We start from the raw sequence: 16,766 nt of genomic DNA, 5'->3' as shown, positions 1-16,766 counted from the left end.
CCAAGGCAGATGCAGCAAAGCTGAATGGGAGCTGTTAAAAGGAGAACCTCTTGGGTCAGTAGCTTTAACTGTTGAGATTCTTCTTGGAAATGCCAGTTCCTGTGACACTGAGCTGGAGCTAAATTTGGACATTGCACAAACATGTACAGACCTATTCAGTGTTTACCGGTGATTCACCAAAGTTTGGGGCTGGTTCTTAGGGCTGAGCTGCATGGTCATGTAACCCACCCCTCCTGACCTGTCCCCTGCCCACATGGTGGGCCCTAAGTCAGACTTGCAAGTCACTCCAGCCAGCACAGCAGATGCTGCAGGAACAGGATTTACTTCAGCTTTTCAGCTGATTTTACACCATATTTATCATTATATATGCCAGAGAAATTAAACTCTTGGGGTCTTATATTAGCCCCTTTTAGTGCAATGCAGTTAAAAAAATAGAAAGCTGATTTCTATAGGATTCAAGTAAAAATGATCAGGGACAAACTGCTCCAGGCATCCCAGTCTGTCCACTGGACACGTCCTTCAGTAACAAGCTGTGTTCAACCTTCCCTCCCTTCCACTTGGCTCCAAAAGTTCTGCTCCCCAGCTCTGCCTCCCTGCATGGGCACCACAGAAAGTCAGGCTGCAGCTCAAGGCATTCTAGCTTCTCAAGCAAAGTTGTTCCCTTCCAGTCTCTTTTGCTACTGATGCGGGTCAGGACTAAAAAAATATAAAAATCACTATTAGGAAAAAAAAAAAAAGCACTCACAGCTTCTGGGGTTACTGGGCTACACAAGCTTTAGGAATCCAGCTCTCAGAACTAAAATCTGCCCTCTGGAAGCACTGCAGGGCTGCCAGGTGTGGACTTAGGAGCAAAAGCCTAAGTGCAGAGATCATGTCACCAAGGCAGTGTTTGCACTAAGCTCAGATCAGCTGAGCCCATCAGGGCACTTCTGGACATCAGGAATCAGATTTGAACTCAAACCTGAAGCCCTGGTCTGCACAATCCTCTAGAACAGAGTGACTTAAAGGCAAGAAAACTGCCCTTCTCAAACTTCAGTCCCTTTTCTAAAATTCTGCTCTTTCAGTAACTAGGGCTTCCATGCTGGGGCCAGAAATAGCTGCCCAGTTCTGAGCTTGTTTTCACATCAACATAGTCACGTCCCTCAGAGCCTGGAACACAGATTCAGTTTCACACCAGCAACTGGGCTGAGACTTTTTCCCATCAGAGAATACTCACTGCATCAAACAATTGATGGAATAATTAGGGTATTACCAAAGTGCTGTCAAGTATGGACTTAAAGAACAACTCAAAAACAGACACAAAATTATTACTCCTAAATGAATCATAAGATTAAAAAATAATAATTATATAATAATAATAATAAAAATAAAAAGATCCTAGGAGTTGTCATGAGCAGCACAATGGGGGAAACACCCCCCAGCAGGTGGGTCTTCCAGTCAGTGTCTGACCTGGAAAGGAAATACAACAGGATCACCAGCACTCACACAACCTGGGTGAGCAGCTGAGGGTGCAGTGCCCCAACCCCCCCTCCCACAGGTTATTCCTCTACAAGGCACTATGTTAATTACAAAAATTAAAATAAAAAAATACAGCTGTGTGGCTGCATAGTGGTCATCTCTGAGCAGCCCTCTGGGAGGTCACCATAACTGGTCACGTAGGCACAGGGCAGGGTCGTGTCAGGGAGAGATGCAAAGTCCTGGGAGCAGGAGGTGCCCGGTCATATGGTCACCGAGGCAGTGGGACAGCTAATGTTGGTGACAGTCAGGTGGTGGTTGTTGTCAGTGGTGCACTTGGGGAGGTCATCTGACTTACACAGGATCTTGGAAATGATCTTGTGGAAGGTGTAGCGGAAGTCCCTGATCCTGTAGGCGTAGATGATGGGATTGATGACAGAGTTGGCATGGGAGAGGATGATGGCCACATACATCACCCACTCAGGCTTGGATTTGGAGAACTCCTCGTGGAAGTGAGTGATGCAGTTCAAGATGTGCAGGGGCAGCCAACAGAAGGCAAAAAGTCCTACAATGATGGCCAGAGACTTGGCTGCGTGGACCTCCTTCTGCAGCGTGGTCCTGGAGTTGCCCATCAGTTCGATCTGGTGCAGCTGCTTGCAGGCAACCATGAATATCTTGATGTAGATTCCCAGCATGATAAGGAGTGGCAGCAGCACACAGCCAAAGAAGTTGAAGTACACCATGTAGCTCATCGTTACCACATTCTCAAAGAGGCATGAGATGAAGCAGCTATGATGCTCTGTCCCAGTGTCCACCCCTGTCTCGTTGGTGGCATTGGGACAACCACTCATGGCTTTATTCCAGCCCATAAGTGGAGTCAGTCCAATGCCAAAGGACAGGAGCCACAGCACAGCAATGAGGCCTCTTGCCCGCTTGCCCGTCACCAGACTGTTGTACCTACAGCATCAAGAACAAAACCAAGATAGAGCAAGCAGAGAAATGAGCACTCATGACTTCCCTGCAGTCAAAGTCATCAGCATTTTGGCTAATGCCACAAAAGCCCCACCCATACCCACACGAGTTCCCTCACCTCTGTGATCACCAGAGGGGTAAAAAAATCTCACCTGTGCTCTACACCCACACAAAGTGATTTGAGGAGGTGACTCACTTACTATTCCTGAGAGCTGCCCAGCACTGCCCCTGCCCACAAACAGCCTTCAGTAAGAGGGAAGGACTTGCAGGCATAAAAAAGGCTTCATCATTGCATGAGCCACAGGGAGGGCAAGAACAGGGGGAGGTTCACTCTGCAACCACCAACTTGCTCTCTTACTCTGAGCATCCATTACTGAGCCTCCCAGGGCACGTTGCTGAGCTACATGAACTTCTGGGCTGACCTATAGAGCTGAGATGCTGCTGCCTGTCAGTTCCACACCATGACAGGCAGGTAAAGACTCCATCAGCATCACCACACACTTACAGCCTTTATACCACAACCAACTTGCTTCAGCTTATGCCTGCAGCAGTGCTGGCTTTCACTGGAGCTTGCAGCAGTCTCCTTCTGGCTGCCCCTTCCAGTGCTACCTCAGACACTAAGGTGGAAACTACACGTGTGTGGAAACCAGGGAGTCTCCCAGTTTCCCAAACAGCACAATTGCTGCCTCACACATGCCAGGCTGCAGCCCCCCTGAGCTTGCTGTGGCTGGAGAACAAATACCCAGAAAGACTTTTCCGAGCCAGCATCTGAAAGCAACTGATGCTGGATTGCTCAGGAGTGACACCCTGGGGCCTGTGGCTCCGTTCGGAGCCTGACACCCAGGTGTGGAGCTGGGAGCCAGGGACACTGGGCTCTTCTTCCCTTAGTTGATGTCCCTGCATTGTGCACCCTCCACCATCAGTGCTGACATGGGCACCTTTGCTTGGTGCCCAGGGCTGCTGTCAGCCCCTGCTGCTCGGGTAGGTGCTGTGCTGGTTCTGCAGGACACACACCATGGAGAAGTCCTGAAGCTACAGACAGACTCAGACCTGCAGCTGCTGAAGCCATCGGTGGGATTAAACCACAGAGCCAGGTGTAGCTGCTGCTGTCAAATGATGCTTGTGCTCTGCTCACCCACCATAACTGATTGAAAAGATCCAGATATTTAAATAAACGTGTTCCTTGGGCACCTGCTGCTCTCACAGTTCCAAGGAAGCTCTGTGCTGGCCCAGGGGCACTGAGGGGTGCAGAGCCATGTGCTGCCCGCAGCTCTCCTAGCCCCATGGACTGGGTGCCTTCATGGCCAGGAAAAGAAAGGTACCCCTCCAGCCCCCATATGTTCAGAGGCACAAACAGGGCTGGAACCTAAAGCAGCAACAGTCAAGCTTGTTGGAATGCAACCAGAGCAGATGCCAACATGAAAGCACCAGTGGGATGGCTCTTTGGAGATAGGAAGATCTCAGTGACTGCCAGAAAGTCGTCATGAGAAACCCACCACTGTCCTGTCCACAGCCAGTGTCTGCTGGCTGACACACAGCCCCCCCTTCCCACACCCTTCTCCCAGGGCTTGTTTACTCTGGCTTGGCTGCCCTGCTCCTCCTTTCCTAAGAACGTTTGTTCTGATTTTCTTCCGGCCCAAGAGGCAGGGGAGGGTTTTATTCCCACAGACCCGCAGCTGTGCTGTGAATCACGCTGCCGTCGCCTCCGTGTCCACCAGTGTCCCCTCTCCTGCAAGCTGCAAAGGCAGGAGGGAAGGGAGGGGTCCTGCCAGCACCAGCTGGGTGGCAGAGGGGGATGGGGGGAGCTCTGGGCTCCTGCATGGCCGCTGTGAGTGGGGCTCCCTCCGGGCAGGGCCCCAGAGGATGCGGGAGCAGCAGCTGCATCCAGGTGATGCTGAGCTGGGAACAGACTCCATGGGGTGTCTAAAGGGCAGGTCCAGCCACAGAGGGGTTTCTGCTGCACTCTTCTCTCATTATTACTAAGTCACTGCTTCAGAAGATGAGAAATTATCAGTGAGGCCAAGCCCACTGCTTTCAAAACCCAATATTATGTTTTCAGGAGCTGGAGCTGGTCTGGGGTTGTGGGGCCTGAAAACATTAAGATTTGATTCAGAGCAAGTTCCCAGAAATCCGATCTCTTGGCAAGGTCTGAGCCTTGAGCTACAATGTTGGCTGAACTTAGTCAGTGCTGTAGGAGCACCAAGAGCTGCTGCTGACCTACAACTCTGCACGTGGGAGGAGAAGACCGTGGCTGCTTGGCTTGTGCTAGTCACACTTAGTCCATCACTTCAGTTGCGTTTCTGCTGCCTCGTCATGTCACAGCCCATCCCAAAAAACCACTGTAGGGAGACTGCAAAATGCAGCAGGGAACACTGCTCAGGAAGAAAAACTGAAGGGTCAAGAGCTTTGTGCTCTGAACCAGGCTGTGGGCAGGAGCAACAGGAGAAGCCACCAAGCTCAGTGTGCTGTGAGAGGTCCCTGCACCACTCCAGGCTGCTGGCAGTGGGTGCTGCCTCTTGCTGTAAACATAAGGCCCCAAATAAGGATTCTTCCATCTGCTCTGCTCCTGAGCTCCTCTGCAAAGAGGAGGCTCAGCTTGAAGGTTTACAAAACCAGTTAAGTGCCTGTAATGGTGGCCTGTTTATGAAAGTGCTGCTCACTCTTCCCCAGCACACACAGCAGAGCTGCAGGCAGGAGCGTGGCTGGGGGGCCTCTGGGAGGAGGAGGACGAGAGGGAAAACCATGGGGTGCCCTGGGTTTGGAAGAGCCAGAGCAATGGAGAGGGCTGCAGGCTTGTCAAATCAGAGAAGAAATGGTTCTCATTATCAATTATAATTAATATTACCTTATTAATTACAACCTTATTAATGCCTATAAGTAGCTAAAGGGTGGGTGCAAGGAGGATGGAGCCAGACTCTTCTCAGTAGGGACAAGGGGCACAAGCTGGAACATGGGAAGTTCCATTTAAATATGAGGAAAAACTTTACTATGAGGGTGACAAAACCCTGGGACAGGCTGCCCAGGGAGGCTGAGGAGTCCCCATCTCTGGGGATATTCAGAACCCACCTGGATGCAGTCCTGCTTTAGCAGAGGAGTTGGACTAGATGATCTCTAGAGGTCCCTCCCAACTCTTGACAATTCTGTGATTCCGTAGAAGTGGAGATAGTTCTTCAAAGTGACCAACTCCTCACATTAGCTCCTTGTTTTCACAGGGATGTGCTGCAAACTCCTCCCAATATCTCTGCTCTCAGTGGATTGATCCCAGGTACCAATGATGATCACTGTGACTATGGAGAAGGGTCCCAGCTGGTTGCTGAGCCAAGAGAAAACTGGGGATGGTTCATTAATTACCTTGTTATTACCTCAATACACCTGTTGGGTGGGACACTGTCTTAAGTGAACAGGTGTTCACTGTTAAGAATCAGGTGATAAAGAAGAGCCTGACTGACCAGCCCAAGGCACCAAGTCTGATGGGTGAGGGGCAGCATGGGACTGTGGCCCCCAACATAAACCATCACCAAGAAAAACAGGAAAGGGCTGAGACTCAACTCTTTTCCTAAGCTCCACAGAACATGACCAGAGAGCAAGGAATCAACAGATTTTCACAGCTCTGAATGCCCCAGCAAACCCCTCCTTCATTCTCTTTTAGGCTTAATACTATTAGGCAAAAAAACATTAAAGTAAATTTACTCATCTAAGTCTGCTCAATTAATGTGTAACAAATATTGAATCTCCTCTCTGTTTCTGCCCAGAGGCATCAAATGTTGCTTTAATGTAAATAACAGCTGAATATTTTAAAATGATTTATTGAGATGAAATAACCTGGCAATGTATTAGTTCCTATGACATGGCCAAGCAAAGCCTCTTTACTGGTGTAATCATCATCAAGCAGCTAATTTTCTCAGCTCCCACCCAGTGTCCCTGCAGAGGACAGGCTGCAGGAGCCCTGATGCCACCACGGAGCGATGCTCTGCTGACACACACAACTCTGGGTCTGCCACCAGGGTCCCAGTCACACAGCCTGGGGTGCAGTGGGTGAAGTATTTTAAGGCAAGTTCAGCTGCTCTTCCAGCATGGCTCTGACCACGTTACCACACACACAGATGCCAGGCTGGTCTGTACCTGCTGTGCTGACACCAAAACCAAACAGGGGACAAGGCAGCTCTTCCCAGCCACTGCGCCGTGGAGAGAGCAACCATCCCAGCCAGTGCTGCTGGAGATGTCTCCCAAGCTGGCCCACAGCTGGACATGGTGCCCTTCACCCAGCAGACATCACTGTGTCCTGTGGCTCCTCCACTTCACTGGTAGCTCAGCAAGGTCCACAGCTTTTCCAGAAGAGCATCAACCACCAAGTTGTCCATTAGCACAGGGCACGGGAAGGCGCTCTGCATTCTCCAGGCTCTGTGCCTCTGGTTGGTAGGATGGGCAGGCAGGTTTGGGTTTGTTTTTTTTTCCAAAGGATCTCACTGCATTTCTACTGCTCTTTACTAGAGCTGGATGCCAGCCAGACACCCAGGCAGGCACTGCTGAGCAGGGCTGGAGTGGAGCAGGATGCACTGCCAGCCTGCAGCCAGCTCAGCCTCTCCCGGGCAGTTTGGCTCCCAACTGGCAGGAACTGAGTCATGTCCTGCACGTACCTGGCATCTCCCCACCAACCCCTGCAGTGACCCAAGATCACCCAAGCAGAGGGTGCTGCCCCTGAGCTCCCATCCATCAAGGAGACTGCACCAGAAGCCACAGCATAATTCAGCATCTGGGGAGATGAGACTTGGGGCAGAAAACAGCAAGACCCTGGAGGAAATGGCCTGGAAGGGGCTGTTATTCCCACACTGTGTCTCCTCAGAGAGCAGGAATAGAGGAGAATCCCTCACCATTCCCGAGCAGCCCGGAATGATGAACTGGTCAAAATGTTGTGGTGCCACACCTGCTCTGCTGGTGCTTGGTGGACTCTGGGGATGGCCCTGACCATGATGCTGGCCTGGGCCCTGGCTAATGAATTATTGGGTAAATAAACCCGAGGTTAGCAAAGACCAGGGCCAATAGCAAAGAGTTTGTTTTACTGAACATTCGAGTTGTGTTGCTGAACAAAAGGCTGATCTGCAAGCTGAGAAACTGCGTCAGCACTTGCCACCATGTGCTCCTCAGGGCTGTGGTGCAGGGTCTGCTGGGCTGGGCACCACTCAGCCATACAGCCCTTTTCCTGCCCAGGGGCTGGCAGGAGGTGACCCCTTTGACTGTCACCTGCAGAGTGGCACGACCCTCTCACATTGCTCACCACAGCAGCCCTGTTCCCAAAGCCTCTTCCTACCCCTCTGCTTCTGGGACACTGCTGGAGACACAAAAATGAGCTCCACCACTTCTGCCATGGTCTGAAGACCCAGCAAATGCCCTGTGTGTGGGTTCACTGCTGTCCCCTGTCCTTGCTGGGTGCCAAGTACAATCCCTGAGGCTGGCAAAGATGTAGCTTTTGGCAGTAAAAGGATGTCAGGAGCCATCCAGCCCCCCTCGGTCAGCCTTGGTCTCACCAGCAGCCTTCCACAGGGGCCGTGAAGCCTGCCCACAGCCACGGGGTGTTCACGCACACCTCTTGTGTCTGTAACCGAAGTTCCAGCGTTAAGTTTTCCAGCAGGAAAATTTTCTCTCCTAACAGAGCCTCCCAGTCTTGCCTAGTCCAAGCAGGGAACACGGATGTCTCTGCAACCTTAGCTGGGAAGAGTCCATGCCCAGGCTGCAGGGAGGTGAGTTTGCAGAACTCAGAGTGTGCAGGTGCTCTGATACAAATCAGCAGTGATCACTGTACGTGTTTCTATTTTAAGCCTGAAGGAAAACACACAGACACCTCCATTCACAGGGGGAGAGAGCAGTTTGGCTGCCAAGCATTGTATCCCTGTCATCTACTTGCAGCTGGACTTTGCATCTTGCTCTTTTTTTTTTTTTCTTTGGAGCTACAGCAATGAAATCAGCCCCATTGCTGCTGCTCAGCTCATTTCGTGCACGGAATGGAGATCACACACCAGCTGAAACATCCTGGCAGGATATTTTAAACGAATCATAAATTGCACCTCGGGGCGTGGGGTCGGGGTTGGCGGGGAGGAAGAAATAAAAGCTGTGCTTTTTAACCAGGGAGGAGTTGGCTGCGAGGGTGAGAAACGTGATTAGCGGTGAGGGTGTCAGCCCAGGAAGCAGGACATCTGTGCCTGCCCCGTGTCCAGCGGCAAACAAATCGCTTCCTCCCGCATCTGTCCCTATTGTGCGCCAGGGACAGCAGCGTGTCCCCCGCCCCGCACCCCCGCGTCCGCCGGACGGGGCCTCAGGTGAGCACACGGCGGGGTCACCGCCACCCCCTGCCGGGAGCGCTGCTCCCGCTGCTCCCAGTGCTCCCAGTGCCTGCTGCTTTCCTGGGAAACGTGAACGGCCCTACACGCCGCCCCTGAGCTGGTTGGTGCCACCCTCAACCTGTCGGGAAAAACTCGATGGAGAGGAGTGAGTGCTCACAGGGTGACAGCCCCCCCTGCTCCGGGTGCCAGGAGCACACAGCCACCGGGGAGCACCCCACGAGCACCCCAACCCACTAAGGAGCAGCCCAGACCACCAGAGAGCACCCCACCCCACTGAGAAGTACCACAGCCCACCAGGGAGCATCCCACCAACACCCCAACCTGCCAGGGAGCCTCCAAACCCATCAGCGAGCATCCCACGTACACCCCAACCCACCGGGGAGCACCCCAGGAGCCCCCCAACCCACCAGGGAGCATCCCCCACCCAGCACGGGTCCTATGAGCCCCCCAACCCACCTCAGCCCTGGCACTGCCAGCACCGCACGGGCTCGGGGCAAGGCTGAAGGGCCTCAGGAGCACGAATGTGACAAGGAGAAACAGGAATGAGCCGTTTTGGCCCAAAACGCCCCGCAAACCACACGCGCGCGGGGAATCCGGAGGCTTGTGAAGGGGCAGCAGCAGCTCGGGCTGCCGAGGGGTGGGAAGGGGGGTGGGAAGGGGGGTGGGGGGCACGGGGCTGCGCAGCTGCCGAACACCCAGAGCCCCGCGGGAGGATGTGCGGGCGCTTTTCTCACCCACGCGGTTCCAGAGCAGCCCGCGCCGGGCAGGGGGTCACACCCGCACCCCCGCTTCTGCCTGGAACAAACGCCTCACACACACAGCCTGGACGGGGCGAGAAACGGGGACCGAAACCTGACCCGAGACACAGGCGGGGCTCAGGGCGGGCTGTGGGCAACCCCGGGCTGCTGCCCCCCGGCCCGGTGCTGGGAGGTGGCCAGAGGCACAGGAAGAGAGGAGCTCGGTGCTTCCCCAGCGCCCGCGGCAGCAGCACAGGAGCCTCCAGCGCTCATGGTGTGAGCGGTACCTGCCCACCCTTCCTGCTCCGTGGGGCGGTTGGGAGTCCTGGAGCAGAAATTCCTGGTTCTCCCTACCCAAGACTATGAAGCTGAGAGGAGCCTTACAAGCATGAAGTCCTCCCGAGCTCCTCCTCGGCTCCACCCTCCCTCCAGGGCTCTGCAGCCACACCTTATCTCCCTGAGGGTGCCTGGGGCTGAGAATTTTTGTCATTCCAAACCTCCCAGAGCGGTCAGACCTCAGATGTGCAGCCCCGGGGTGGCTGGGTTAAAGGGGCTGGCAGAGGTGAGATAGGAGCTATGATTCACTGCGAGCTGTTGGGTGTGAGCCCGTGAATAGAACAGTGGTGGGACCGCTGCCCCTCCCACCCACCCAGTGCCCTGCTCACCCAGATAAGGGTGGGGAGGTGGCAGATCTCTGCTGGATCACTCTTTTTGTCATGAAACAGGCATTGATGTCCTTCCAAAAGGCCCCAAACCTCTGGCCTCTCCACCCACCACACTTCCAAGCAAGTTGTTACCCATCCGCCTTCCCCACAGAGCCCCAGCTGAACTTCCCATGGCCTGGTGGGTCCTACATGGTTGGCACAGAGTCCAGCACTACACACCCACCAGTGTCCCATCCCAGCCTGCTCCAGCAGCCTGAGGAGCCCATCCTGCCCAAAACTGAACCCATGACTCAGGTGCTCGGTGAATTATGAAGGGGGTCACAGGCAGAGCCCCAGCCATGGTGGCACCCATCCACCTGGACAGATGGTTCCTGCAGGAACCATGCTGAGTCCCTCGTTCCCGGCGGGTCCAGCAGCTCTGGTCATGCTGCTCAGTCACCACCTGCTTTTCCAGCACCAGGATGGTGCCCACACTGTGCTGAAGGGTGAGCAAAAGGGCACAGACACACCATGGATGGACTCACAGGTTATTTGTGGCTCATGCCCAGACCTGATGTCATCCATAGGATTAGGAGATAATCCACTCTTTGCCACATAGAAACTCCCTGAGCCTGTCACTGGACTTCACAAAGCTGCCAGAGAGGGGAGAGAGGAGAGAGGACACACACATCTGTAGGCACAGCTGGTGTCACCAATTCCTGCTGCCCTGCAGACCAAAGCTGCCTGTGACAAAGCAGCAGGAGCCCAGTGACCACCTGGCACAGCCAAGGGGGCCAGGGCAGGACCCTCCCAAAAGACTCAGCTTTGCAGGATGTGCTGTTGCTGTGACAAACAGCAAACTCATACAAACCCCAAGAACAAGCCCCTGAACTAACACAGCAAAAACTTGTAGCTGCTGAATGACACAGTTTGCTGTCAAAACATTTTGGTTGAATATATATATATTTTTGCAGAGATGTCAAAAATTCTTCTGGAGTGAAATTCTACCAGATTTCAAAAGCTGTTTTTTTCATCCAAAAATTATAGACTAGGCTGATCAAAATGGAAAAAAGCTCCTAAGCCCAAAGCTTTGGGTTCTGGTTAAGCCCAGGGACCGATGCCCTCAGCTGACAGGCTGGAAGTGAAGCTTTCAGCTGCCTCTCCCTGACATCCCTGGTACCCCCCAGCTTCTGCAGGACCTGCATCAGAGATCTCAAAGACAATTAATTCCCTTCCTGAAGGGACTTTTGCTTTTTGGGAGGGCAATGACTCTGGAGGTGGAGAAAAAAACCCCATAAAAGTTTGGGACAAGTATCTTAAGGAAACTGAACTGCTCACAACTGAAGATAGCTGTGATTCCTCTACTTCCCTCAGGTTTAGGGCCACCAGGGCACATGCAATTACTCCTGAGTTTTTTTTATTGTGCTTCTGTGTCCACAGTGGACAGCACCTGAGGCCTGGAGTGAGCAGCAGCCCTGGGTAACACCTGGCCAGGCAAGCAGATGCTGCTGGCCCCCAGCTGCAGCACAAACCTCCCTGGATGTGCCCCAGTCCAGCCCAACTGACACTGACTTCCCTAATGCTGGGACAGCTGAACCCACCAGGCCCCTGCCTGCAGCCCCTGCCACCTTTGCCAGCTTTGCTGCATGTTCAGTTTATGAAGAGATGGAAGGGGAGCCAGGCATGGCCATGGGATGGACCTGGGGGGCAGAGCACCCACTGCTCTGGGCTGAGGATGCCTCCCAGGCTGCTCAGGATTGGGCACCATGTGTGAGCAGCACTTCTTGGGGTTCAGATGAAGGGCAAGGCAAGGATTTCCCTTCAGAAAGGAAATGAAGCAAGGGCAGAAGAAAGAAGAGCAGCTGCAATTCTGTGTCACTGATGGTGCACAGAAAATGGCAGGTGAAGACCAAGGCTCTGAAGAGGATTTTCTCTCCTCCCTGGCGGCTCCAGCCCTCCCAACTGCCGAAAACACCAACCAGTTTGCTTTGCTGAGGAGCAAAGTGGGAGTTGAAGGGAACCCAGGAACAATTCTTTGCTGGAGAATAAGGAACCCCTTCCCTTGCAGCAGCAGCAGCAGCACACAGCGAGGGCAAGTGGCCATAAAGCATCAGCCAACCCACCTCCAGAAAGGACACTGCACAGCTGAAAGGATCAGATAAAGAGCAACAAGGAGCCAAATGGGTTCTGTCCCCATGAGGAGAGCTGAAAAGGACATGTGCCTTCTTCAGGTAAAAGATAAGAGAGGCAGCAGCTCCTGTGGGAGTCTGGCAGCACCAGAAGCAGAGCTGCTTTACTCTTTTCCCTCCCTAATTCCTGACACATTTGTTCCAGGCATCTGCCCATACCTACAATTACTAGGCATGCCAAAGGATTTTGGTTAATGCAATTAAAAGGGAAAGATTTTATTCCACCTACAAATCTTCTTTGGCTCACAGCTACAGGACTGTGGGGTAAAACCTGGCCCTGGAGAAAGCCAGAGAACAAAAAGCCTAGCACTGCTCTTCTGCCAAACACTGCAGGCTGGAGTTACTGCTGCTGAGATGCTCCATTGCCTCGCCATGATACTCTGCTTGGAAAAAGTGCTGTGAGTGAGCAAGCTTTTGGGGCAGGAGGGGTCATGTTGGCAGAGGAGAGCAGGGATGGTGGCTGGATGGCACAGGGATGGGCACACAGAGGCAGCTCTGGGGTACAGGAGGGGTGTGGGATGCAAGGAAGGGGCTGAGTGCATTTGAAGACAAGTAGTTGTGTCCTGGTGCCCTGGACAGGGAAGGGAGAACCTGGGAAAGTACTTGGAGCTGTAGCTGAGCAAAGTGGGCAGTGGAGTGGGGGATTCTCCCCATATAACACATTTGTCAAAAACAAACAAAATAAGTTTCAAGGGAAAGAAAGAATTCATGGCTTCAGGTCAAATTCTGCAAATATTTTTAGCCAGAATAGGGGGGGTTCTAAAACACCATTCCTAAATGTTAGAAGGTATTTACTCTGCAATTGTCTAGATATGAGAATTTGTTAGCTCCTTTCCAGCAAGGATGTCTCCATTTCAAAAAGCAGCACAGCAACATCAGAGGGGTTAAGAAACTCAGACAACATCTGCCAGGTTGGTCAGGATTATTTTGTTTCACTGAAACATCTCAACATGGCTGTTTCAGTTTGACTGAAACAATTTTCCTCTTCCCCATGGGATTTATTTGATTCAGCCACACAACTGAAAAATCCATTATTAGCCTGGCTGTAATGCAAACCTCTGCTGCGTGTGCCTGCCCAGCCTCTCAGGGTGCTTAAATAGCCCAGAAATAGTATTAAATAATATGGCACACTCAGTTCTCAGTGTCCCTCCAGAGGCTTCCATGGGGAACTGGGGGATGTGACAGGGACACTGCTCTGCAACAACTGTGTTAATTATTGTAATTGCCAGATAGTGCTGGGTACAAATAATTTCTGCAAGCATTTAATACTTCAGGAGTTGTTACCAGACTCTGCCCTGGTCTCCCAGGATGAGTGTTTTAGTGAGAAAATATTTCCCTAGGGTCTCAATTCCTACAAATTGATGACCAGCTTCCCCTTTCCACAGTACAAACCTCCTTCCAGGAACAAGCTCCTCACCCATCCCAGCACTGTGGAGCATCTCAGGAACAGACATGCTGAGGAGACAGCTCCAACTCAGCCTTGCCTGGAAAACCCTAGTGCAGTGGAGCAGCATTTTGCCAGGGTACTTGTATCACCTCCTCTACCCTCTTTTGATCTTGGCTGTAGAAACAAGAGCAGCCTTTCAGTACCAGTCCCTGACTCTCCCGTTGCCGAAGCAATGACCAGTCCCTTGCCCTGCACTCCCAGCAGGAGAAACCCTCTTCCTTTCAAAGTTCACCTCAGAGAGCAAGGAAAAGGGCCTCAATGCCAAGACCAAGTTTAATCCAAACTTTACTCTTCAGATCAGCCTAGGATGGGGCTCCTGGATCTCCATGTACAGCTGAAGGGGCCTGTTTGTGTCCAGCTAGGAAGAGCTCATAGGAACAAAGGTGTGTGAGCAAACAGGATAAAAGATTTGGCCTAAGATGGGGTGAAAAAGCCATGTTGGGAAAGGATCCCAAAGGAAGGTAAAACTGCCCCACATTGTCATTTGACTGACCTAAAGGTGAGTCAAGCAAACCTGCTAGAAACCAGGATTATGAAAAAAAATAAAAATAAAGGGCACGGAGGAAATACTTGCTATTTAGTCAGTTAGCAAAACCACTTCCCTTCTGCAGACATGGAGTCGATCCCCGGAGCATTTCTGATCTGCTGCTCTCGCCTCGGATTCCAGCAGGGTAGGAACCCACCTCAGCAGGGTCAACATCCTCAGCCAAGCGCTGCAAAAATCACTAGTGGTAGAAAGGAAGAGAACCCTGATGAGCAGCCTGTGCTTGAGCAGCCTGTGCTGGGAGGTGGGATTAAACCAAAACATCAAAAATCCGCCCTGCTTCTGTAGCTGCTGCTGTGCCACGAGTCCCACCCCGAGAAAATCCCGAATGAAGGACAGGAAGAGGCACCAAAGGATTATCTGGAGCCACCTCTGAGCCCAGGCAGTGGCTGGGAAGGTAAGCAACTGGTTTCAGGGATGCTGAAGCAACTGGGAGGGCTCTGCCCTTGCTCCCTCCTGTGCAGCCCAGGGCTGCAGCTCAGCTCTCACTCTGTGTCCTGTGGAATTTCCATTTGCCGATGACACAGGCGGCCACGCAGCATACGTGCATTTCCACTACTAGTTTTAATAATCTGCCTGATGACTAACTAGTATTTGCCCAACAAACGAGAGTTCTCTTATGCAAGGTGCCAGAACAGGGGGAAGGGTGGGGTTTTTAAAGTCATTTTGGGGTGAATTCATCACTTGTGCAAGGGAGATGCCAGAGGAGAGCAGAATCCAGGAAAGCTGCAGCTTATGGAGCTCAGCCCGATGTGCTCCAATTCCCCACAGCCTCCACCTCTGACCAGTCCCCCTGAGCAGCTCTGGACTCCCCAGGGGGTCTCCATCTACGTCTTGATCTCAGGGAGGGACAACAGAGACAGGAAGGAGACTGAGACTATCAGACTCAGGTCATTTGTAAGGCAAAGCTGGGGTTTTGGTGTGCTTAAGCTTCAGGAGCTGCTGTACTGACTGGCTGCTAAAGTGTCTGGGAAAGATACTCATTCCATTTTGCCCCAGTATGTTGCACTGCCCCATGAATTCAAAGAGAACTGATTATGTCTTTGATACTGTGCTTGGATGAAAGTTTAAACTGAAAAATCCTGAAAACTGACGTGTGAAGCCCTTCTCCTTTCACTGTGTACACACCGAGCTGACACTGCCGGGTCTGCACGCCCTGCTGGGGAGTGCTCGGAAGGTGAAGAACACAGACAAGCACTGAAACATGGTTTCAGTAAATGTAACAAACTGTGCTTGCAGTCCATTCGTTATAGCCCTCTAAAAACTGGAAGACAGCTAAGTTATTCATATTAAGACCTATTTAAGTTTACTTTCAGCCTTTCTCAAAGTAGTGTCCTGAGCTCAGGAAGAGATGAGTTGTTACAGAACAGCCTGCAAAGCTACTTCTCTAACAGGCTGGGAAGTAGGAGAAAGAGTGGTTGCTCCTATATTTAATTACCTGGAGATGCTCAGACACCACAACTGAAGTCACACCACAGTAACCACAATGGGGGGGCTGTATAAATACCTACATAGATTAGCTACAGCTATCCCAAGCACACCACTCCAGCACTGCATAGTCCCCCCAAGGAAGCCACTGACCCTCCCAAGACAAACATCCTCAAGAAACTGGGCTCCCAGGTATATCCTGAAGTCAGGAGCAGGATACTGAAAAACCTGACCCCAGTGAGTGCCAAATCTTTGGTGCTTCCATCACCACCTGTGAGCAGCAAACCTCTCATGGCAGCACCAGAGATGAGAAGTTCCTGCAGGGAATGTGGCACCCTGTGTCCACTCCAGTCTCTTACCTCAGTGGGATCTTGATAGCCAGGTACCTGTCGATGGCCACGGCCAGCAAGCTGAAAATGGAGCTTTGGGTCAGCACCAGCACGAAGCAGGCAAAGAAGAGGCAGCTGTGAAAATCCACCTGGAATCCAATGCTGATGGTGATGGCAAAAGGGATGGCCAAGAGTCCCACGGCGATGTCAGCCACTGCCAGGGACACCAGGAAATAGTTGGTCGCGTTCTTCAAGGTGCTGTTGATGGCCACGGCCCAGCAGACCAGGACGTTGCCAGCGATAGACAAGATGGCAATGATCAGTTCCAGCACGATGTAGGTGGTTTTCATAGTGTCCATGGCGAGAGCCCAAGGTGAGGAGCTAGAAGCGTTCATGAGAAAAAGGTACTTTCCACCGGGCACCCGTCCGCAGGTACCAACAGGCCACGGGGCAGCGCTGCCCGGAGAGAAAAGCCCATGCCCGGGCTCACCGCCGCCTCCCGCCGGGGCCTGGGGGGCCGGAGGGGCGCGGCGAGCCCCGGGATGCGGCCCCCCTGCTGCCCGGCCCCCGGGGGCATCCGCGGCTGCGAGCCCACGGGCCACCGGTCACCAACGGCCCGAGCCCGGCTGCCGTGCCCGCCGCGGGGCCATCCGCCCGCACCGCGGGACGGGACCGGACGGGAC

At 52.7% G+C, this 16,766-nt stretch overlaps 2 protein-coding genes across 3 annotated transcripts in view; one reads left to right on the top strand and one right to left on the bottom strand.

Annotated features, from left to right (window-relative positions):
* Positions 1 to 7,131, top strand: part of ZSWIM7 (zinc finger SWIM-type containing 7) — a 20,353-nt gene extending 13,222 nt beyond the window's left edge. Inside the window, exon 7 of the transcript XR_007891241.1 lies at positions 5,640 to 7,131. The gene's annotated coding sequence lies outside the window, so the exon portion shown is untranslated. The remainder of the gene's footprint in view (positions 1 to 5,639) is intronic.
* Positions 1,710 to 16,766, bottom strand: ADORA2B (adenosine A2b receptor). Of its 2 annotated transcripts, XM_051636145.1 has the most exons (3): positions 16,114 to 16,766; positions 14,466 to 14,507; positions 1,710 to 2,412 (listed from the first exon to the last, which is right to left on the bottom strand). In XM_051636145.1, exons 1-3 carry the CDS (start codon positions 16,476 to 16,478, stop codon positions 1,719 to 1,721), a joined length of 1,101 nt encoding a protein of 366 aa, XP_051492105.1. In that variant the 5' UTR covers positions 16,479 to 16,766; the 3' UTR covers positions 1,710 to 1,718. The 2 variants fall into 2 exon arrangements, with proteins under 2 accessions (XP_051492105.1, XP_051492106.1); XM_051636146.1 differs by lacking the exon at positions 14,466 to 14,507 and having other exon boundaries at positions 16,114 to 16,765.

Source organism: Apus apus, chromosome 18 (assembly GCF_020740795.1).
Source record: "Apus apus isolate bApuApu2 chromosome 18, bApuApu2.pri.cur, whole genome shotgun sequence".
In the NCBI taxonomy this organism is placed as follows: Eukaryota; Metazoa; Chordata; class Aves; order Apodiformes; family Apodidae; genus Apus; species Apus apus.
Note: the sequence above shows the minus strand (reverse complement) of the source record. Positions and strands in the feature narration are given on the sequence as shown.

Excerpts from the sequence above, each read along its gene's own strand:
- ADORA2B (XM_051636145.1), bottom strand. The coding sequence starts at position 16,478 with ATGAACGCTTCTAGCTCCTCACCTTGGGCTCTCGCCATGGACACTATG. Across the intron at positions 14,508-16,113 it reads GCTATCAAGATCCCACTGAG|TGATTTTTGCAGCGCTTGGC; the intron begins GTAAGAGACTGG and ends TTCTACCACTAG. Across the intron at positions 2,413-14,465 it reads AGGATGTTGACCCTGCTGAG|GTACAACAGTCTGGTGACGG; the intron begins GTGGGTTCCTAC and ends TTGATGCTGTAG.